Genomic DNA, 24,178 nt, shown 5'->3' on the forward strand with positions numbered 1-24,178 from the left:
TTCCAGGCACAGAATCTTTTCCATTTTTCGGCATAAGATTTTCTAGTACCAGGCCTCCTTGTCTCTAGGATGACATCCATCACAGGTTTGCTGAGGGATGGTAAGGGAGAGTTAAATTAGCCAGGCTACAAGGTTCGGTGTTGGAAGCTGAGGGTGTAGAATCTGGTTGCCATGGAGATAACCGTAATACACTGCACAGGAGGGGGTACCAGTGTTGGCGTGGCCATTCTGAAGCAATCAAAATCATCCTTGGTTTGTCCTGTTTGACTTTTAGTAGTACTTTGGAGAGCAGATGCAGCAGGGGGAAGGTATGAACTGATAGGTTTTTCAGGCTGAAGGACAGAGCATCCACTTTCCAGGCTTGTTTGTGGCGAGTCCTTGTGCAAAATTTGTCCAATTGGTAGTTCTGGGGGGAGGCAAACAGGTCTATATCTGGGCTCCCCCCATTCACTTGACAACATGTTGAAAATCCTTGGTTACTGTTTCCACTCGTGTAAGTCCATGAGGTTTCTGCTTAGTCCGCCTGCCAGTGTATTTAATTTTCCTGGCAGGAATTGAACTTGTAGGTGCACTTGGTAGCTCAAGGCTGTGTTCCACAATGGCAGGGCTAGTCTGCAGTGGGGGTAAGAATGTGTATCCCTCGCTTATGTTCCACATAACAGTGGTGTTGTCCGTCTTTACCATTAGTTGTCCTGGAAGAATGCGGTCCTTGAAGGCTGTCAGAGCATTCGGTACAGCTAACATTTCTTTTTGATTGATATGCAGGTGCATTTGACTTGGGTTCCATTTGCCGTGAATGCACTTCCCTGCCAGGCGAGCCCCCCATGCATAGTCTGATGCATCTGTTGTTAGGGTTTGGGCGGCAGGGGGTGGTGTGAATGGTAGTCCCTTCTTTTGGTAGCAGGCCTCTGCCCACCAATGGAACTCTAGGCGTAGGCAAGGTATGACAGGAATCATTGTTTCTAGGCTGTGAGAATGTTGACTCCATAAGCTTTTTAGATACCACTGTAGTTTCCTCATATGCAGTCTTGCACACGGAATTAGAAGAAAACCCATGAACCCCAAGGCTTGCAGTATTTGTCTTGCAGATAACAGGGTTTTTTGCGGCCACTTGTTTGAAGTAGGTTGTCAAATGAATTTGCTTTACTGGCGTGAGGTAAGCCATCTGGGAAGTTGTATTCAAGCTTGCTCCCAGGAATGTAATTTGTTGACAGGGTACCAGGTGTGATTTATTTTCGTTTATGGTGTACCTCAGACAAGTTAGAACCCTTTTTACAACAGCCAGATGACTCAAAAGTATGTCCTGGCTTTCTGCCTGAATTAGACAATTATCCAGGTATGGATATATTTGAATACTTCTTTGCCTGCAAAATGCAATAACTGGAGCTAGGCACTTTGTGAATACCCTGGGCACAGTAGATAAGCCAAAGGGCAGTGCAGAGAACTGGTAGTGATTGTAGCCTGCTTTGAAGCGTAGGTATCTTCTCTGCAAGATTCCCTAATTGGGATGTGCAGGTATGCTTCCTTTAAATCTAGTGTTGCCAACCAGGCGTCTTCACCTAGCATAGGAAGTAATTGAAGAGTAATCATCTTGAATTTTGGAATCTCCAGAAAGGTGTTTAGAGTAGATAGGCCCAGGATAGGATGCCATGATTTGTCTTTTCTTGGTACCAGGAAAGATCTTGAGTAGAAACCTTGTCCCTTTTCCTCTTCTAGTACCAGTTGAATAGCCCACATGCTTGAGAGAGAAAGTACTTGTTTTTGGGCCTCTGCCCACTGATTTGGGGGTAGGTCCAGCCACCCACTTGGCGTTGGCAAAGTGTGGAAGTGAAATCTCTATCCTGGGACACTATATTTAAAACCCATTTGTCCTGGGTAATGAGTTCCTAGTTCTTTGCATGAAGAGCAATCTTTCCCCCCAAAGGGGCAGTCAGAAGATAAGTGCTTGGAAATTTTAAAAGCAAGTCATTGAGACAGTTTACCATGGGGAGAGTCTTGTTATTCCCAGTCTTGGAAGTGGAGGATCCGCACTGCTTAGTTTCGAGTGCACTGGGACTGAAACCTGGGGTTTTTGCTGCGTCTGTGTTTAGCTTGAGAACACCTGGAAGAGGCTGGAAAGGACCAAATCTTAGAGGGCCAGTGCCTACTAAATCTAGGAGGCTGAACTTGTAAAAAATCTTTAACAGTTTGCATAGATTTAGCTTTATCTTCCATCTTTTTAAGAACTTCTTCGGCCTTGTTGCCAAACAGGCGGTCCTGATTTAAAGGAGCATCCAACAATTTAGCTTTAACATGATCAGGCAAAGATTGCTCCTTAAGCCAAGCATGCCTTCCAAGCACAGACCCTGTAACAGCAGCTCTGCAAAAGGCCTCTAAAGAATCAAAACCACATTGCAAAGTATGTTTTCCAACTTGTTCAGCAGAATGCAATAAATCCTGTAAGTCTTTATTTTCCACACATCATTTTCTGTTTAAGCAGTCCAATAACATGTTGCTGATATTTTAACATATGAAATTGGCAGTTTAAAGCTCTAATGGCCAAGATTGCTGAAGTGTAAACCTTTTTACCCCATCTATCCAGCGCCTCAAAGTCTCTATCAGAAGGGGTAGGATTTTTAGCAGTAGAAGCCTTAATGCCCTTGGGCTCCTGTGAAATAGTCTCTGGATCTGCAATAGGATTTTTGAAAAGGAACTTGTGGGACTCAGGGACCATGTAGTATCTGTCAGGTTTACTGGGAGCAGGAGGCAGGGAATCATGGGCCAAACTAGACTCCAAAAAAGCATCATCAACAATGTCTAGTACAGGAGGAATAGCTAAAGGCCTATGCTGAGGTAGGTGAAGGAAATCCCTAAGCCTCTTTTTTGAATCAGAAAATTCCTGGCTTTCCCAGTGAAAATGCTCCCTTAGAGTATGTAAGATTTCCCCAAAAGAAAAATTCTCATGAGGGGAAGCAGAGGGAATAGAATCCTCTGCATCAGAATCCTCATGAGTAGGTAAGGACAAATCCAGGTCATCAGAAGAGTCAGGAAAAACAGAATCCTGATCAGGAGATTCATAATCAAGCTGAGCCCTAGGCCTCTTAGAAGGGGGGGGGGGGGGTTGGCTGCCCCTGATTAGAGTTATTAGGTCTTCAGCCATTTTTATCATTTGTTTTTTAGGCACAAAGGCCTGAGCATGTGGCCTGGGCTTTGGTTTTTTAGACATGGATCGAGATTTTGGTCTTAGTAATGAAGGAGGCATCTATTTAATATGCAAGTCCGTAGACCTGAATACACTCTCAGAAGCCAGTGACTGCACAGTGGCTCCGGACCCATCCAAGGTAGAGACATCCACGGGTTCCATAGTTGAAGCATCTCGCGGCATAACGGACTCCAAATGGGTTTCGGTAGAGGCCTGCGAATCAGAAGTACCAGGTATCAGGGGCTGCGAAAGCGCCTCACTGAGTACTGGCGAACTGGCTTAGAAGCATCATCGGCAGTTTTGGACCTCGGCAGCCTGTCTCTGTCTTTATCTTTGCATTTTTTTCAGAATCACAGTAGTCGGATGGCTAACCGACGACATTTCTGGATAATTAAACAGAGAACCAAAATATTTAGAGGCAAAAATATACCTGACGGATAGTGCGCTGATTAAATAAAGCACAAAACCGACAGCAAGGTACATCGTGGTTAGGGCCTAGGCAAGGAATACAGTACAAATTAAAATCTTTATGAGGTATTTGCTTTCCACAAGTAATGCAATTAACTTTTACCGACATCGGAATGGAGCAAGAAAAAGGTTTCCCCAACGGGGTACTTAGCTTTTAGTTGAAGACTTTGGTTCTGAAACTCAAAAATGAAAATTTCAGGAGTCGGCTGACCAGCACTTGTGAACTGCTTCTGCTTCAGGCACCGCCTGACCGGCACTTGCGAACTGCTTCTGCTTCGGGCACCGCACGGCAAGAAAGACTGATGTAATGGCGTCGGCTGCATGTTTTATACCCCTGACGACCTGACGTCATGGAGAAAGGACAGCAACCGATGCAGGACCCAAGACTTTGTTAATCAGGCCGACTGAGGGCAACCTGCAAGCAGATTACCCAAATGTAATGACTGCAACAGTGAAACACAAAGAACATCCATCACATCCTGAAGGAAAAGGAGTAGCAGGGTCCGTAATGTCAAGATCTTTAACACTGGTACTTTGTGGCAGGCACTGAGTTTTGAAAGGTCCAAGATATGTCACCATGACCCTTCTTTTTCCAAGCACCTGAACAGCATTGCATAAACTCTTATTTTGTTCCTCTCTAGCAGCAGAGTCTATGAACCAAGTTTCTATATTAGTTGTATTTCCCTTTCACTGGTCTAACTTTCCCCGTCTGCAATAGTAAAGACTGGGCTTGAAAGGACATATCTGGGTAAAGAGGAGTTAAAAAGCTGTCCAACACTCTGCACAGTCTGGCTCTTTTCATCCAGTTTCCTAAAAACGTAGATAACGGGGTACCAAAAGAGTAGGCCCTTGTTCAGTGGTACCTTAAAACGCTGGACTCTGACATCCTCTGGCAGTGATTACTGCCAGCCAGGTAGGCATATATTTATTTTTTTAATTATGATTAAACCTGTAGCCATCACCATGGATGTTGCAACGGTAACATCATAACCACACTTAACAGTGTGCCACCTGGGAAACAGTCCTACTAATTCTGGCCTCAGGTCCCCATTATATACCTTCCCAATTTTCTCCACAATTTGGGCTATAGTCTGATAATTTAAAGTCTTTAAAGACAGAGGAGCAGTTGTGTATAAATTCTTCCTGAACATGTCTGGCATTCTGCTTTCCTTGCTGTTTGGCAGAGTACAGGCAGGAGCTCCCAAACTGCTGTATCTGGCCTATTAATGTTTGCCAATCATCATTTACTGCATGTATGCTTTGCTGAATAGGGTCCTTGTATCACTCCATCTATATGGTTAACAAAATAAACCTCGGACCCTCAGCTGAATCCACAGGCACCACTGCTGAATCCACCCCAGGGTTCTTACAAAGAATATTAAGGGACACTTGTAACCTATAGTACCGTTCAGGCTTCTTTGGGGCAGCAGATGTAGGAGTCAAGAGTCCATAAAGGCTGTCAAAGGCACACTCAGTGGTCTCACAAAACTGGAAGAATAGCATCTGGTTTAAGGTTATCAAGATAAAAAAAAAAAAAAAATCAAAGTAATTTTTCTGGGCAACTTATGTTTCCTTAGCTTCCCACTTAAAGCACTGTTTTATTCTACAAAGTACATCTCTAAGTAAATTAAATTTCCTCTGAGGGTGAGGTAAGGAAATGATGGCTTCCATGTCACTATAAAGAGGAGCAAATTTGGGAAGAGTAATCGAATTCTTATTCCTCAGATTCAGGAGTTATATCTTATCCATTCCCGGGATAGGCCTCCCTCTACCTTTCATCAAAAAGATCTCCAGATACAGAAGGACCAGACTTAGCATGCAGGCACTGTAAGGTCTGAAAGAAACCCTGGGCCCAAAAAATATATTGTCTAGGCACATCCTGCAGTATTGAAAGGATTTGACAGATTCTTGGGTACTACATATCAGCAGTGAGTCTAGGGCACATGATTTGCATCTCAATGTTTTGAGCTGTTTAAGCTAGAACATCCACCTTTGAAGTCTATTCCTCTGGACAGGGTTCTTGAACTTCCATCTCACAGCCTTCTACATCCTACGGTTCTGATCCAAATCGGTACTGTCTCTCAGCAAACACTTGTTAAAAGAATAATTAAACCACTGTCAACCAGTCTGCTATGTCACTGTTCACAAAATGGCAATGTATGTTTTTTAACTTTTTACCTACAGCAGTAAAATGCAGAAGGATAAATTCTAAGTCAATTATGGTTTACCATATTCATCAATGAAATGCACCTAATCCCAGACGAAGTACACAATGTACAACGCACAGATGAGGCAACACTCACACTCAGCAACTTCCCTAGATAGATAGCAACTGCTCAATTTGTTTAAAAAAAACAGAAATCCGCTAAAAAATGCAAACGAAACTAATCTTTGCTCCACACATTTTGCATAAAATAAAGCATCAGTGCTATAAAGAGCATCCTACTGAACAAGTATTCCACATTAAACTACTGACATAACCATTAACCAAAATCTAAAACGCGACCATTACATAAACAGAGTAAATAAAACCAATCAATAGCTTGGAATACTAGATAAAGTAAGGCCATATTTCCTAGCATAATCAAAGCTAAAAAACACTTGAAAATTCCTGTCTTATCACTGATATGTGTCAACTATACTAGCAAATATTAATAACATGAAATTATACAAACTGGAACAAAGCTACAACATAACCCCATATATGGTTAACCTCCCAAACAGCATTCATCAGTGCATAGCTGAAGTAGTAGAAGAAAATTAACTAGAGTTTCAACATAGGCGGACCACCTCCCAAGCAAAAGTAGTTCAGAACATAGTGTAAAAAACAGACAAATGTTGCCTGGTTAGGTCATATGATATATGTGAAGCATATGGTTTGTTAATTTTAACTTAATACAGTTTGATTACTTTTATAAAAATGTAAATGTGCCTATGTCACAAGTGATAATTCAATAAAGGTTAAAAAAAAAAAAAAAGGTTTTAGTCAAAATATATAACCCAACATGGACACTTGGATCTTAAAATAAAAAAAATATATACGGAAAACCCTACAATCAATTTTATTGATTCACTTTATGCTACATACATGGCTAAAACATGGAACGTTATCCCTTCACATACAAGACTAACAGAATCACAAAATGTTCATAAACAAATGGCAAAAACACACAACTGGCAATTGGAATTGCTCATGCTCTAATGAATAACACTAAAACCTATCCTCTGTACTAACACTTACTTTCTTTTTTGCCTTACTTCTGCTTTACTTTCACTCTGTTTACTACATGCGTACTATAAATGATCTTATTCCTGAAGGTAACCTACAATTTGATTAGAACAAACAATTGAAATCATTGTACACACTGCACATAAGCTGCTGTGTTGGCTACAGTACTGTACCTGACGTGCATCTTAGGAGTCCATGTATGAATTTCAATCTCATTGCCAGTTCATAAAGACAATACTGCTTTTACCAGTTTTCTCCTTACTATTACTCTATTGAGCTTTTCTCCACTGACCTCCACTGAAAAAAGGCTGCGTGCGCAAAATTACACTTGCCAACAAATGGAAAAAAAATGAACAAAATAAATAAATACACACACACACACACACACACATATATATATATATATATATATATATATATATATATACACACACTAGAAAAATGTGAGCCATATTACAACTATGTGCTGTAACAGCATAGTAATAGAATAACTATCAGGCAATACTCAAGCAAACAAAGGAGAGATGGTAGCTATGTTAATTACCTCTCCTAGAAAATCCAGAGCCAAGTTAAAGAGCCTTATACTCGTTTAAGACCCAGTGCAGTGATTAATCATAACATCTGGGTAGACTGTCAAGCAACAGGTTATTCTGGGGTCATACAGAGTTACAGAAACCTCTGTAGTACAGCCATGTCAAAGTTAGTCATTTCTAGATGGAAGTCAAACTTTGAAGTGTTTTGTGAATAAGTGGCAGTAGGCTAGTTGTTGAATGAACATGAATAATGCCTTGAAGTGTTTTGTTGTATTTTTTCATGACTAACAGCAATATAACGGGCAACCCACTTTCCCAGTGCTTGATTACTAAGAGGCAAGTCCTCCTTTTCATTTCTTAAATGATACAAAAATAAATAAATAAAAAATAAAGATCACATACTGTGAAGGAACAAGTCTGCCTGTGAACAACAAAAACGTGTAGCACACATTCTCCAGCATATGCTAAAAAAACAGTAACTAAATTAATTGATTCAAGGAAAGAGCAGACAACAGATATTTGGCAAAAATGAAAAATCAGAATTTTGTAACACACAGATATATAATACATTATGAAACACAGCTTGCAATTTACAGATTCTTGCTGAGGTAAGTGCCGCCAAGAAACTAATGTCCATGAGAATCTGACTGTTCAAATGCAGATGCAAATGTTACACCAAATGTCATAAAAAAATCTTGGTGCAACAACAGACCCCTTAACTTAAGTATACACTTTTTTTTTTTCTTTAACAAAAGAACCAAAAGCAACAGTTTGAAGGTTGGCAATCTATGTTGTATTTTACATATGGCCACATGAAAACCTACCTTGCTGCTATGCAATTGTATGGATTAACTTAGGAAGTTTTTCGTTATGGGAAACGACTGATACCTCTTTAGCAAGGTCATCAATTTACATTTTTTGAGGACACCAGGCTACTAGTGCTACTGTGCCACATACGTTCGTTAAATAGTAGCCCAGATACTCACAGTAGTCAAAGTATGCATCTTCACCTTCCAGATCTATCAAGCAACTTGCCTTCTTTGTCAGATTACAAGGTTCTCTAAGAAGGGGTGAAGCCAAACCCTTTTTGAGATTCAAGTTCTATGGTAGCAAAGTCAGCCACCATCAGATGACACGGTGGTCCGCTCCTGATCCACTTCACTAAATTAGATGCATTTTTAAATGTTCCTTTATTAAATGAAAGGCATCACCAAAAAGAAAACATCTGAAGAGGAACTTCTTCACCACTGTTAGTACTAAACCACACACATGATGTCTGATTTGACAAGGTTAGCTTATGGTCTTACTTAACCTCAGAATCAGAAAACAACAATGTGTGCCCGCGCGTGTGTGTGTTCTCCCTGCTTTGCTCTACAGATTTCCTCAAGAATGGTGGTTTAGGGTTAGCCCTGAAGGTTGATGCACTCTTCTGAATTAAGTCTATACATTTCTGTACTACATCAGCTCCAGTAGCATACAGGAATAGAGCCTTAACTATGGACCAGGCAACCAGAGTTTGATTAGCACCTCTGGTGTCTGATGGAGTTAGCAGAGGAGGATGTCAGAAGAATTTAAAATACAAGGAAAGCTAATCAGTCAATTACTAACAGCAAAACTCTTTCCTGAGATTTCATGCAGGACACAGGTAAGCTTCTTTCTTTCACAAAGCAGCTCAGAAACAAGTACAGCAGTTACTCCTAGAGCACTTTTTGCAGTTTACAGTTGTTTGCTGGTCAAAGGATCAGCAGTTTGCAAATCTGGTAACAGCAAACAGTAGAAATTACAATGTCAAATTACAATGTCTAGCCTACATGTGATCTACTTGATCAACTGCCTAGTACAAACCTATAGGCATGCTCATCCTGGGGAGAGGAGAGTGAGAAGGGGCTAGCTGTATGCCGCTGCTGTTGTCTGGAGGAAGGCAGTGAGGTAACAGCATGGCCTGAGGATGAGAATTAGGCTTACCAAGCCACCTTCTGGTGGTAGCTTTCAAAGCAGGTGTGCTGATGTGTCAACTCACATGGTTAAGGCACTGTTGGCCTCAATGGTGATATGAATTATACGCCTCTCAATGCACACTGCCAGTTTGGCCATTACAGAACATGTTAATTGCCAGAATGCTATTGAAGTCAAAGCACAATTATGGCTTATTGAATGACTGGCTCCCTCCAGGCAGCAATTGCCATAATTCTGGGTAAGGGAATGAATAAGTCATGTCTCACTGTGGACAGGGAGCAGGCTTGATAAAAGGCAGGCATAGGAGCAAAAAATCACATCTGTGCGGTCTCTTTAATGAGAAGAAACACAAATCCCAGGGGCCTCAGACATACTGGGGACCTGTGTTTGTTCTAATGCTCATACTTGAGATCCACGGATCCATAATTTGGGCATGTATCCAAACTAGTAAATTTGAAAAAACAACACGTCACGAATGCAAGAACAGGTTTAATGGCCATCCATAAAAAACTGAGCGCTTTCACCCGCTAACATACGGGTTTCATCCAAACTACTTCAAGTTCCCGAATGTTGCCACCATAAGTGCAGGAAATGCAGTGGCAGAAGAAGAAACATATGTAGTCTCTGAAGCCAAAAACAACTGTTGATTCAATGTCCAGTCTGGGCATCCACTGCCTAGACAGTGCTCTTGGGACATCACTAAAATGGGACACTTTTGCCTAGTGGGCTTACCTAGTTAACAAATGTATGACAAACTCTGATGACTGATATTCAAAAAGAAAGCATTTTCCTTCTACTACATTTTTTAGCACAAATCTCCTTTATTTTTGTTTCTTGAATGCAGACAGTCTGCTCCTAATCTGTCTCATCTCCCCAGTAACACTGTGAGAAATAAGAGCATTGTTGAAAGTGGACTGAAACTTAATGGTCACTTTAGTATCCAACAAGGGAGTAGGACACTCAGAGAAATAGGTCTAGCAGTACCTGTGGACTGTCCCACTGAAGATTCAAATGGCTCTCTGTTTTTAATCTTTTTCACTGCATGTTCTTCATCAGACCCACTATGCTTCTTCTTGTGGGCCCAGCCCTTTAGTTAAAACTTTGTGCAATTGGCACAGAAAATTAAAGGGAGTAGAAGGAATACCCAAGGGAATATCCCACATCTAGTTTTAATTCTCTCTCTCTGCTAATGCATTTTTGTAAGAAATAGTACAATTAACACATTTTAATATGTGCTTTCCCAAACCAAAATAAGTACTGAGCAAGAACATATTTTGGGGTGGGGGTGGAATCTGAAGGGTACAAAAAGACTTTATGGTGACCTTCTCACAGCACCTCACATAAAATAAAGCACACTGCTCACACTGCAAAGCAAGTAACCAATTTACCAGAACTACTTAATCACTAGGCCTTTGCTGACTGACAGCACTGTGGTATACTCAGTGACTGCTTAGTTAAGGTGGTAAAATAATGGATAGTATGCAAGTTGTGCCCTTTAATTTACAGGCCGTCTCCAATGGCCATGTTTCAAAACGGTAACAGAACATGCTAAGGTATGTCTGGCTACTAAAAATATGGCTGAAGACAGATATCTGCATTTGACAGATGCTCCAAATACATACATAGGAATCCTGGCACAATAATCAATACAACATACATGCAGAGATCCAGTGGGGTCTGCAGGTCCTTTATGCCTAGCATTAGAACACCCCAGCATAGATCTGGAGGGTGTGCATGCTTCAAACAATTGAGATTTAAGATAGCACAAGGAGAATGCATCCCATTCACCTCTGACAATACTTTAAAAAATTCAACCCTGAAGGACAAAAAAAGGATGTCCCCCATGACTGATATTTTCTGATTTTTAAGTACAGGCATGTGACATGCCTTTGCTTTAGAAAAATAAAACCACTGCTCCCCCTGCTCAAAGAAGCCACAAGTTCAGTTCCCAAAAGGGGGTGTGGTGCTATAAACCTGACCAGTCAATTTAAAGGCCGTTTCATCCCACACACAAGATCATCAGTGGGATGGAGCAGAAAGCTTGTAAAGCAAAACTGAAAAGTGGATGGTACTGGCTCAGATGGGAAGAAGAAGAGAGTATTAAAATGGTGGTAGTACGAGGTAATTTTTTTAAATGCTAGCAGGCAACCAGATATGGGCAGTGGAAGGCTGTGAAGGACTGGGCTAGGGAACTGTGCGTTTATGTGAAATTGAGTTGAAATGCATTACTATTGCCCATATTTTTAAGTTTTATTACAGTCTAATATCAGAGAGGTACACAGGCAGCAAGGTAGCTACACTTGCTGTGTAAGGGAGCTGACTGTGGGTGAGAATGACTGACCCTGCTGTGTTTGCAGGAGTAATATTTATGTAAGCAAATGTTTCACACACACACAGTAGCAAAAGTATTCCGAAGTCAAAATACCTTGCATAAGTAATTTCTTTTCACACCCCGACCACTGAGGTGTACAAAGTCAATAGTACAATGATACCTGCTAGGTATGGTGGATGTCTTTGGATAACAATGACTAACCCCTGCTGCTATGAACAACTTAAAACAGTCATTAACCTAGTTTCACAGGACGAACATGCATCTGTATAAAGAGAATTGGAATATTTTACTGTGGCCATTATGTTTTCACAAATTTTTACTTGTAGGGGCACACAATATTAGAAGGCATATTCATGCATCTTCTTGCCCAGTTCCTGGCAGTGGCTCCTTCTGTATGGATTTTGCAAGCCATCTCTGGTCTCAGTATGAGTTTTACTTTGAGTTTCTGGTTTCCTTCAATACCCCAAAGATATACCACAGATTAAACGGTGTTCCTCCAATTTTACTATACATAAATTTGTGCTGGTATGTCTTTTTTCCATCTTGAGGAAAAAAAAAGGCTTCTGAGTGGAAGTGTTATGTAAGAAAAAGCAGTGGATCTTGTGAAATACCTGGCTTAAGGAAGCATCAGTATGTGTGCACTTGAAGAAAATCAAATTTTCTTTTACCTGTGGACGCGCACAGTATTAACAGGCATATCTGTATATCTTATGGGTAGCAGAAGGAAATGGCTAACACATCATTATCTTTCAAACATAAGGCATACAATACACTGCAGAACACCTAGACTCTGAGGTTCTGGGTGCTTGGCATCCCCATACCCCATTCTATATAGGTATATTTTTGTCACAAGCTCACATAGGGGTCTCTGCCCTAGACCCCAGGTGATCTAAAAATGGCCCTACTCAGAGGTCTGCAAAAAGGTCATTATAAGTTTTGGGGGCACACAATATGGTCATTATTTTATTTTTATTTTTTTTAAGATTACTCACACACTTTAGAGGTGTGAGAACAAGGTAACGGACTTGTGTGGGGCTTGGAACAGGTTAGTAATTATTTTTTTAACTTTCCTGAAGAACATGTCTCATAAGTGTGCACAGAAGGTAGCTTGTCTAGCTGAAATGTACTGTCTAGGAGCAACAAGCTGGAATACTTTACTGTGATTAGCATTTTTGGGAAGATTTCATAGACTTTTGTGCCTAGGCCTCATTTCACGTAAAGGCTAGTCCTCCTTACAAAATAGCAAAATTAACTACTGGTTGTCTGAAGACAGCCATTAACAAAAGCAGTGTGAAACACAGCTATGTCACTTTTCATTCATAGCATAAAGTGTTTTTCTTCCGAGATCATCCTACAAATTCCTGACCAAGTATCTAGTTTCACATCTTTAGTGTGTTTACCATGAGTGCTATGCCATTCATTTAAGATGTTGGGAATTTGTCTCTCATTACTTACAGCCTTTTAAAATCAAATTAGCTTGTATGGATTTTTTCTAGTGATGGTTAATAATTTAACAATTTAACTCTACATACTATCCAAGGAAATCTTCCTGGCCACAGACATACCTGGTCACACTTCAGGGAAAAGTAAATATCTTGTGTCGTTCTCTGACTATCAAATGTAGGTAAGCAGGTGGGTTATTCAACATCAAAAGCACCACTGTGGAATATGAAACAGTGTACAAGCGGAGTGCATGCAAGCTAGTCAAGTATATCAGAAAGCATCAGCTTGCTTCAGTATGACGTACCATTCAGACTGAATATATAAAGCAGGATAACACGTATCTTGTCATAATCTGGATTTTTCTTGTTCAGCAGGACTGGAAGAAGAAGTCGCATAGGGTCTTTGATTTTCTGCCCTTCAGCATCAGTTCCAAGAGCCAAGTCCTGCAATATAAACATTGAAATCAAAAATGTGCTAATGGAAAGGACTGTAACCAACTATTGTTATTAAAGTATCGCTTATATGTTTGTTTAGATTGCTAAATCTGAGGCCACAATGGATTCACCAGGGGTCCCTTTTAAACAGTGACCACAGAACAATTATACAAAGAAAATCATCATAATGCAACAAAGGAGAAGAGAAACAAAACACAGAGCACATAGTTATAGCTACCACAACATGTCAAAAACTCAGTCTATGGTGCATACATTATGTTCACAGGGCCACTAACCATCAATACACACACTGCAGTAAAGTTTTATGGTTCAAGTATGAAGTTAACATGACACAAACCACAATTCTGTTTAAAGTTCTCCATGGCAAAGTCAACAGTTAACTATGACAGAAACATAGCAGTCACCGTGTTGTATGGGATTAGTAGCCAAAATGTGAACTGCACTTGGCAGCAGTGGCTTGTGCACACACCATCAGTACAAGTCTAAGCAGACACTGGATGTAGGGCATGCATAAAAACATAGGTTTATTTTTCAAGTTGAAAATAAAAGCCAAATAATATCCAACTCAGATTTGCAACTGAAGTAAAACAAGCAAAGTACCTTAGGTTGTTACAGTCCACACACTCTCTCCAGGATAAAGGCAGTCTTAGAAGTTTATGGCTGCAGGCCTCAAACAAATCCAACTTCCAGCTCTACATGAAGGTACTTCTCACAAGGTACAGCCACAGATTAGCCCTGACTGGGCCCACACTCCATGCTTCCAGGGTGCTCCTTCACAATTACTCTCCAGATAAGGAGCTAAGCTCCTAGTCTGTTGCTTTCAGGGAGACTCTTTGTATAAAACTTTGACTGCCAATTAAAACCTTGTTATCCAGATAACCTAGGATATTCCCATGCTCCATACTGCCATATACCTAAAAGCACCTTACCTAATTTGAAGGCACATTACAAACTTTCCTAGTAACGTGTGTGTGTGTGTGTGTATGCACACACACCCACAACCATGTACAAATATACCCACCTTATCAACATAGGTAGGAAAAAAACAATGTAAAGGATTACTGCAGTAGGTGCCATCCTGGCATACTAGTACAAAGACCTTGTCAAAAGTATGTTATGCTGCCATGGTAAAAGACCACACAAATCTAATAACTATTCTAGACAGGTTAGCAAATGACAATTAGAACTCATTCGTCTGCCTTGAAATAATAAGGTGTTTCTATTTCGATGATGATTCATTAATGTAATGGTCACTGCACCTAATGAACATTCATAAAAAGTAATACAAGTAATTTATTAAGCATTTATTTGAATACCATATTGTGGCTACATGCATAAATTGTGTTTATATTACAGACGTTATGAATTCAGGAGCAATATCAATGAGGTCTTTACATCAAAATCTTAAAATCTTGCTTCCAACAAGATTTGTCTAAACAGAAATGCAGCAAAGCTTCAAAAAACAACAACTTGTATTCTTATCTCAAAGAAAATTTATGTTTGCTTTAGAAGATGCCCAAGTATAACAAGTTTTTAGACCAAGAAAATATATGGCGAATGCATGGTCCTGCAATAGCTTTTGTCTGTGACCAAAATGTTTCTATTTATTGCAATACAGATGTGCAAATGTTATTATACCTACATTTTTTATTTGCATAACCAATGTATGTCTTTTCCTATATTTGTGTATTTGCATGATCGATGTACAGCTTTATTCTAAAGGAAACCGGGGACCTTCACAAGTTCAAAGAAATGTTGCTCTTTATCTCAGGATGTAAAATAAATCTTTTGGGTATTATTAAGAACACAGCTATTTTAGTCTTTACCATTTAAGTACCATTTACAAAACAGTATTTTGGAAATGAGTAATACTTATCGAATCAAACATGGCTCCGAAAACAAATGATCAACAGTCCAGTAACAATTCAGTGTTAGTCAATAACAAAGAAATGCTTTTCCTAATAATTTTGATTGTTACAGTTTCAAACACTATTTTATCCAGGTTTTTGCAGACTAATCCAATATATATAAAGTACAGTTTTGTACCTACCATAAATGTAGATGTTCGAGGATCCACATTGCTGCAGTCCTAACTATTGGGTAGTCCGCTGTCCAGTCGGCCCGAATACCAAAGTATATGGCTGACGTCGGTCAGGGCGCATTAGACTGACGTCAGTACGTCAGGGTACTAATGCGCATGACCGACGCCATATCCTCAGTCTTTTCTTGCCCCAGATGTCAGAAGACCCTGAAAAGATAAGGCCAAAAACCAAAAACTCCCAACATATCTGCACCAAACTATATATATATACAAAATATACAAAATTAGCAGAAGATAACCTCACCTACACAACCACCCCTAAACACAGAGGGGAAGGAGGGAGGGTAAATTGGACTGCAGCAATGTGGATCCTCGAACATCTACATTTATGGTAGGTACAAAACTGTACTATGTTCTTCATTCCACATTGCTGCAGTCCTAACTATTGGGTAGAATCCCAAAGCAGAGGTAAGGGAGGCTGGCAAATCATAAGGAAGCAGGAGCTGATAACATGCCTTGCAAAATAGCTGTGGCAAAACCAGCCCTAGACTTAGAGTAGAGAGGAAGGTGGTAATGCTTAGAGAAAGTATGCACTGAACTCCAAGTAGCTGCCTCCAAAATATCCTTAGTTGCCACCCCTTAAAAAGCTGTTGAAGTGGCAGTAGCCCTAGTGGAATGAGGCCTAATCCCAGCTGGAATCTCCTTGCCATGACGGAAATAACAAAATGCAATGCAAAACCCAATCCACCTAGAAATAGTTTGTTTTGACACAGGCTTGCCCTGAGAACTCAAAGCAAAAGAAACAAACAACTGCTGAGACTGCCTAAAATCCTTAGTCCTGCTCAAATAATAACGCAATTGCCTGTGTACATCTAAAGTGTGCAAAATCTTTTCCCCTTTATTTTGGGGATCTGCATAAAAGTAGGCAAATGAATAGTTTGGTTTAAAGCCACACTAGAAACCACTTTAGGCATAAAGGAAGGATTAGTGCGTAATGATACCCTATCCTTATGAAAAATCAAAAAAGGCTCAACCGCCATAAGGGCCTGTAACTCAGAAACCCTTCTTGCAGAAGTAATGGCCAACAAAAAAGCAGTCTTCCATGACAAGTATTTCAGTTCAGCAGTAGCTGCAGGCTCAAAAGGTTGTAGAGTAAGTTTCTCCAACACAAAATTGAGATCCCAAGCAGGAGTAGGAGCTCTATTGGGGGTCTTATATTCTTTGCCCCTCTAAGAAATTGCTTGAACAAAGGATGCGAAAACAATGGTGGGTCACAATCATAGTGAGCTGAAATTGCTGTAGCATGAATCTTAATGGAAGAGAAAGACAAACCTTTGTCCAATAACTCAGTAAGATATTGAAGAGCCACACTCAAATTAGGCTCTGAAATCTCCAAATTCTTTGCTGCAGTCCAAAATAAAAATCTCTTCCATTTTTCTGCGTACACTTTCCTTGTACTAGGTCTTCTGGCTTCCATAATCACATTTAAAACTTGTTGAGGAAGTTGAGACCTGCTGTCTTTCAAAACAGAATATGCCAGGCTGTTAGATGAAGAGAGTGAAGCTTGACATTGAGCAGACGACCGTCCTTCTGAGACAACAGATGTGGAATCAAGGGTAAAGGCCATGGAGGCTTCTTTACCAGACTCCTCAGTAATGGGTACCAGTGCTGCCGAGGCCAATCTGGAGCTATTAAAATCATCCTTGGCTTGTCTTGTCTGACCTTTAAAAGCACCTTTGGAAGAAGAGGCAGAGGTGGAAACGCATACACATGAAGATTTTTCCAACTGAAAGAAAGAGCATCCACTTTCCAAGCTGTGTGATGAAACCTCTTTGTGCAAAACTTTGGCAGCTGGTGGTTTAGTGGAGAAGCGAACAGATCTATGTCTGGAATTCCCAGGACACTGTCAACTTTTGAAATACATGAAGATCCAGTTTCCACTCGTGGGGATCCATGATTTGTCTGCTTAACACATCTGCTAAGGAGTTCTGTGCTCCCGGCAGAAACCTTGCCTGAAGAGTTAGTTGCAAGCTTAGCGCAGTCTCCCATAAAATCATTGCTTGCCTGCACAATGGGTAAGAATGTGTTCCCCTTGTTTGTTGATGTACCACATGACAGTTGTGTTGTCTGTTAGAATCAACACCTGCCCTGGAAGAAGTAACTCCTTGAAAGCCATTAATGCAAACTGGACTGCTAACATCTCCTTCATGTTGATATGTAGATGCTGTAGTCTGGCAGGCCACTTGTCTTGTATCCACTTTCCATTTAGATGAGCTCCCCAAGCAATGTCTGAGGCATCTGTCGTTAGAATTTGACTCGCCTCTGGCCGGGTCACAGAGAGTCCCTTGTTTAGGTGACATTCCTGAGCCCACCACAAAAATTCCTTTTTGAATGCAAGGTATTATTTGAATGACAGTGTCCAAATTCTGGCAGTGCTGTGTCCATACATTTTTGAGATACCATTGTAGCTTCCTCATATGCAGTTTGGCATTGGGAAGCACCAGAATACAAGATGCCATGAACCCTAAGGCTTGAAGGACTGTCCTTGCAGTCAGCCCGGACTGAAGAGATAGGTGATGGAAGTAACTGGAAAGATTCTTTTGTTTGTCCGGGGTTAAAAAGGCCATCTGGGCTGCTGTATTCAGTCTCATACCCAGAAAGCACATGTCTTGAGAGGGTACTAGACTGGACTTTATTTCGTTCACAGAATACCCTAGGCATCTTAGCACTGCTATGACATATTTCAAATGCTGTAGAAGATCTTCCTTTTCTTGAGCCAGAATCAGGCAATCGTCCAAGTAAGGATAGATTTGAATTCCTTTTAGCCTGAAGTAAGCTATCACTGGAGCCAGAACCTTTGTGAATACTCTGGGCGCAGTAGATAAGCCAAAGGGCAATGCGGAGAACTGATAATGAGAATTTCCAGCTCGAAAACGCAGATACTTTCTGCAACTTAGTCTTATAGGCACATGAAGGTAAGCTTCCTTGAGATCTAAAGTTACCATCCAGTGATCCTTGCCCAGCAGAGGTAAAAGCTGCTGTAACGTCAACATTTTGAACTTGGGAATGTCCAGATAAGTGTTGAGGATAGATAAATCCAAAATTGGTCTCCACGTGTTCCCCTTCTTCGGTACTAGGAACAGGCGAGAATAAAATCCTAGGCCCCTTTCTGGCACAGGAACCCGCTGAATGGCCCCTATTTGGAGTAACTGAGAAATTTGCTTGTGAGCCTCTTGTCTTTGTAGAGGAGGAATGTCTGGCATGCCTTTGAAAGGAGGCAAGGTATGGAAATAAAACCTGTAACCGTGGTGAATGATATCCAGAACCCATTTGTCTTGGGTAATTAAATCCCAATTTTCTTTGAAAAGAGACAGTCTTCCTCCTAGAGGTGCCGCCAGGCGAGAAGATACTGGCAGCTGAAAAGGCAGGTCATTGGGTCTGCTTACGAAAGGACTGACCCCTGCCCTCACCAGAAGTCTGAGCAGGTGAACTCCTGCCCTAGGCCTAAAAGCACCTTGAGCTCTGCCCCTACCACGTCTAGACCTACCCCTAGACTGGGAATCATAAGCAGGATAAGTCCATCCCTTAGCAGGCCAATTTCTACTAAACTTCGGAGGCTGCACCTGCAAAAAAATCCTTAACAGTTTGCATAGACTTAGCCTTGTCCTCCATCTTCTTTAAAACTGCTTCCACAGGCGAACCAAACAACACATCAGACTGTAAAGGAGCATCCAAAATCCTTGTCTTAACATGCTCAGCTAAGTTCTGATCTCTCAACCAGGCGTGCCTACGAAGAACAGAACCAGTGGCAGCCACCCTGGAGGAGGCCTGCACAGCATCAAAACCACACTGCAAGGAATGTTTACCCACTTGTTCAGACACATGAACTAAATCCTGCAACTCTTTACACTCAATACCTTCCGCCAGAGCATCCACCTTAGATTTCAACTGCGAAAGAAGATAATTCTGATATTTTAACATGTGAAACTGACAATTCAACGCCCTCATGGCTAAAGTGGAAGAAGTATACACTTTCTTTCCCCATCTATCCAAAGCCCTTGCCTCTTTATCAGGAGGGACAGGATTTTTAACAACTGAGGCCTTCACACCTTTAGGCCCCTGAGAGACAGTTTCGGGTCTGCCCTAGGACTCTTAAAAGATACTTATGAGCTTCAGGCACCCTATAATACCTATCCGGTTTAACTGGGGCAGGAGGCAAAGAATCGGATTCAGGAAGCCTCTGCAAAAACATCTTCCACCACATTCAAAACAGGAGGTATAGCTAAAGGCCTGTGCTGGGGTAAAAATAAGAATTCCCTAAGCCTTTTCCTGGAATCAGAGAAATCTTGACCTTCCCATTTAAAATGCTCCCTCATGGAATGCAGAGTCTCTGAAAATGAAAAATCCTCAGGAGGGGAAGCTGAAGGAGTAGAATCATCCACATCAGAATCAGAATAAGGAGGGAACTCCTGCAAGTCTTCAGCCGAAGACTCAGAAGCCTCCGAACATTGCTCAAAACTCTCAAACTCAGATTCCACCCTAGGCCTCTTATCAGGAGGGGGCATAGAACCCCTTATCATAGTAATCAAATCCTCTGCCATTTTAAGCATATGTTTCTTAGGCAAAGACCCTGAAGTACTAGGAGAAACCCCCACTGAAGCAAAAGTCGGCCTGCCCCTCAAGGAAGCCTTGGAAACAGAAGGGGAGGCTCTGACCACCTTAGGAAGAGAGGGAAGAACAGTCACCTGAGAAGCCCCCTCAGCCTGGCCTACTTCCTGAGAGGATACATCCTGTAACAGTAAAGTCTCTCCCTGAGACTCCAAAGAAACACCTGGCAAAACCTCCGGCTCCACTGAGCCCTCTAAAGAACCAACGTCTGGGACTGTCGGTTCCTCCACTCTTGGCTTTGCTGTTTTGTCCTTGCGTTTTTTAGCCGAAGCGGCCGGAGCATCCGACGGCATTTTATAATTACAACGCTTCCCAAACACTAACCTGGCACAGTCTAACCTTCTCTTAATAGTGCGTTTGTTAAATCTAGCACAAGAGCGGCATCCAACAACGTCGTGCTCAGGCCCTAAACAAGGTATACACAAAGTATGGTAATCCCTATGAGGTATCTGTTTCCCACAAGAAATACAGTTATTCACTTTTTCTGACATCCGGTTAAATACTGAGGCAAGAAAAACCAAAATATTCCCCAACGGATACTTAGCCAACTTTGATTCGGTCTGAAACTCTGGCTTCAGAAACTTTCAGAACGCCAACCTGCACTCGCAAAATTGCTTCTGCATCGGACCATGCGGCAAAAAAGACTGAGGATATGGCGTCGGTCATGCGCATTAGTACCCTGACGTACTGACGTCAGTCTAATGCGCCCTGACCGACGTCAGCCATATACTTTGGTATTCGGGCCGACTGGACAGCGGACTACCCAATAGTTAGGACTGCAGCAATGTGGAATGAAGAACATCTTATACAACAATTTTACTTCAAGGTTCTTCAATGTACATCCATGATCCATTGCAAATACATATCTTTGGGAGAGCTTTACATGCACTTTTACTATGTACTGGTATACTACAATAAAAACATCAAATAAGGTTACCAAGGAGTTCAGATTCCATTGAAACTGGTTGGTTAACCTTAAACAGAAAATTGTCTAGCTTACTCTTAAAAATGAGAAACTGCTTGCTGGTCTTAAGACCAAGAAAAGTTACTCCATGCTGTTACGGACCATGTTTGAGACAGAGGCCTTTTTAAGTGACTATTAACATCTCTGCATTTTCACATTTAAAATATTAGCTCTTGTCATGATGTAGTAACTAGTAAACTGCAGACGAAAGATAGAATACTGGTTTATTAAAAAAAAAAAATGCATTTTTAAACTGGTAATCATGTAAAATATTCCAGTGTTCTTTGGTTGTGAATTTGCTCTGTAACGAATATTTGGATTCTCTCCAACCTTTGATATCAGTCGTTTTCATCTAAAAAAAATTATGCCCAACATTCAATCTTTCATCTTATTACAGCTTTAAAATCCGAGTCCAAGAGCCTTAATGTTTCTCAAAAATATAGACCATAAGAGTGTTCTTTATGTACAAAAGCTCTTCCCTACTACTGTAGTAACATTCAACTTGAATTAAAAATGGTCTTCAACAACAACTTCAAAGTCCCTAAACGTCTTCACCAATAACAGAGGCTCATGGTTAACTGTATACAGATACATATTTTTATTAGCTGTCAGATGCCTGATCTTGGATTCATTATTAAATGTAATATGACTACAGTTTGCCCGAGTAAAGAGCTCAATCAAGTGATTTTTTGAGATTACGATCATTAAAAAATAATTTTACTGAAGTTCATTCCCTCTAATAGATTTATCAAGACTGACATCTTTAAGCATATGGGTTCATCAGCAGGTATCCTGTCAGTCTAATTTTACTACTTTGGCACAATAAGCTGGGCATTAATCCCTACGTCACCCAATGGGTTGCTAACTGGCTTACTGATAGAACCCACACTGTAAAAGTAGCAGACTCCAAATCCAGCTCCAAACAAGTGGAGTACCTCAGGGTTCAGTCCTGGGACTGCTCTTGTTTGGCATCTACTTCTCTGAAGTACAGACCAACACCAAGGGACTCTGGCTAACAATGTTCGCAGATGACTGCAAATTGGGAGCCATTATTGAATCCCCAAATGATGTGGATACTCTACAAATGGCCTTACAGAAACAGATGCTTGATGCCAGAGCCATGGGCTCAAGCTCAATGCCAAGAAATGTATAGTTATCCCCTTTGGGAAAAAACATGTACCCGTGAATTACCATATAGGTGGCAGTACACTAAACACTGAAAGTGTAACAAGACACTTAGGGACACAGGTGGACAGTGGTCTCACCTTCGATAACCACATTGCCACAACAGTCAGGAAATCCTTCCATGTGGCACACCTCATCACTAAGGACTTTTCATCCAGAAAAAATGAGGTCATTGTCCCACTGTACTCATCCCTCATTAGACCCATTATAGAATACAATGCCCCGTTTGGTATGTACCTCTCAAGACATCTGCAACAACTGGAAAGGCCGCAGAAATACCTCACTAAAAGAATCACAGGCCTAAAGCAGATGCCCTACGCTGACCGCCTTAAAAAAACTCCAGCTATACTCTGTCGCATATCGCCTACTCAGAGGCAATCTCTGCTTAACATACAAGGCCATGTCAAACCCAGAGCTGTTGGACATGCTACACTTAAAGAAATCCCAATCCCTCATAGCCACATGCTCCAGGGATCTAAACCTTGTCATCACAATAAAAAAACATGCTGGAGGGATGGGTTCTTGACCCAGAGACTCCCCAGACTCTGGAATAGATTGCCCATACATGTCAAGTAGAGTGCCTCTTTGGCCCTCTTCAAAAGGAACCTTGATGATTGGATGGGAGAAAGGAAATTCACTCCGGGGTTCATGTCAGTTGCCCTGCTAGACAGGGGTCCAGGGAAGTAAATAGTGTGGGAAGAAATAGCCAGGGAATTGTTATGGCTAGGCTTGTATAGGCCCCCAGGGCTGATAGCCTAGTACCAACCTATGAACCTAATTTGCGACTCATTGGACAGTGACATCCCAGTAAGTATAATGTATTTAGAGCTGGCAAAAACTTCTGATTCTGTTCTCCATGTATAGGCCCCCAGGGCTGATAGCCTAGTACCAACCTATGAACCTAATTTGCGACTCATTGGACAGTGACATCCCAGTAAGTATAATGTATTTAGAGCTGGCAAAAACTTCTGATTCTGTTCTCCATGTTCCTATACTTGCCCCAGTGCATAAACAAGGGGCTGGATTCAATAAAGCCTACACTAAGTGTACACTATTCTGAGGAACAGACAACACAGACATGACATACACAACTTTCTTCCTCCTAATTTTAGTTTTCCTACTAATATTTTTGCTGCTTTAAATATTGACAGGTATTCATAAAGGTAACCACAAAGTGTAGACTACATATACAGTTAGCGTAATCTTTCCGAGTGACCAGAAAACAGAAAAATGAGAAGAATTTTAGTGAATACATATTGCGTACACTTAGTGTAGGCTTTACTGAATCCCGGGGAAGTCATACATACTGTCTTGAGTAGGTAATTGGCTGATCAGCCAGTCTTCATGTGATAAAATCAGTGATGCCATTTCAGAGGTGTACTGATTAGCCCTGGAAGCACCCCAGGGCTCTGTCCTGTGGCCTTTATTGTTCAGTGTCCTGACGTCAGCAGTGCCAGTAGCTGAGCATGTATGGACTGCAAAATTCACTGACTGTACAAAATGAGTACAATTATAACAGGGATTCAAAACATTTCCCAAAAACACGACACTTGTCAATTTGTAGATGCATGCCTTGGTTTTCACCATTCATATATATCACTATGGCTTAAAGTACCAGTGCTGTAAAAATGTACTAGACTAAGTAACAGCCCTTACAGCTGACCATCCTTCAGAGACACGTCAAAAGGATAGGTTTTTATTGTCAATGTGATAAGCAAGGTTT

General features: G+C 41.1%; 1 protein-coding gene across 1 annotated transcript in view; it reads right to left on the reverse strand.

Annotated features, from left to right (window-relative positions):
- Positions 1 to 24,178, reverse strand: part of STXBP3 (syntaxin binding protein 3) — a 758,101-nt gene that overhangs the window by 348,868 nt on the left and 385,055 nt on the right. Inside the window, exon 12 of the mRNA XM_044086884.1 lies at positions 13,447 to 13,585. Within this exon, the coding sequence (XP_043942819.1) occupies positions 13,447 to 13,585 (139 nt within the window). The remainder of the gene's footprint in view (positions 1 to 13,446; positions 13,586 to 24,178) is intronic.

Source organism: Protopterus annectens, chromosome 10.part0, assembly GCF_019279795.1.
Source record: "Protopterus annectens isolate FY-2018-M chromosome 10.part0, PAN1.0, whole genome shotgun sequence".
NCBI classification, from domain to species: Eukaryota; Metazoa; Chordata; order Ceratodontiformes; family Protopteridae; genus Protopterus; species Protopterus annectens.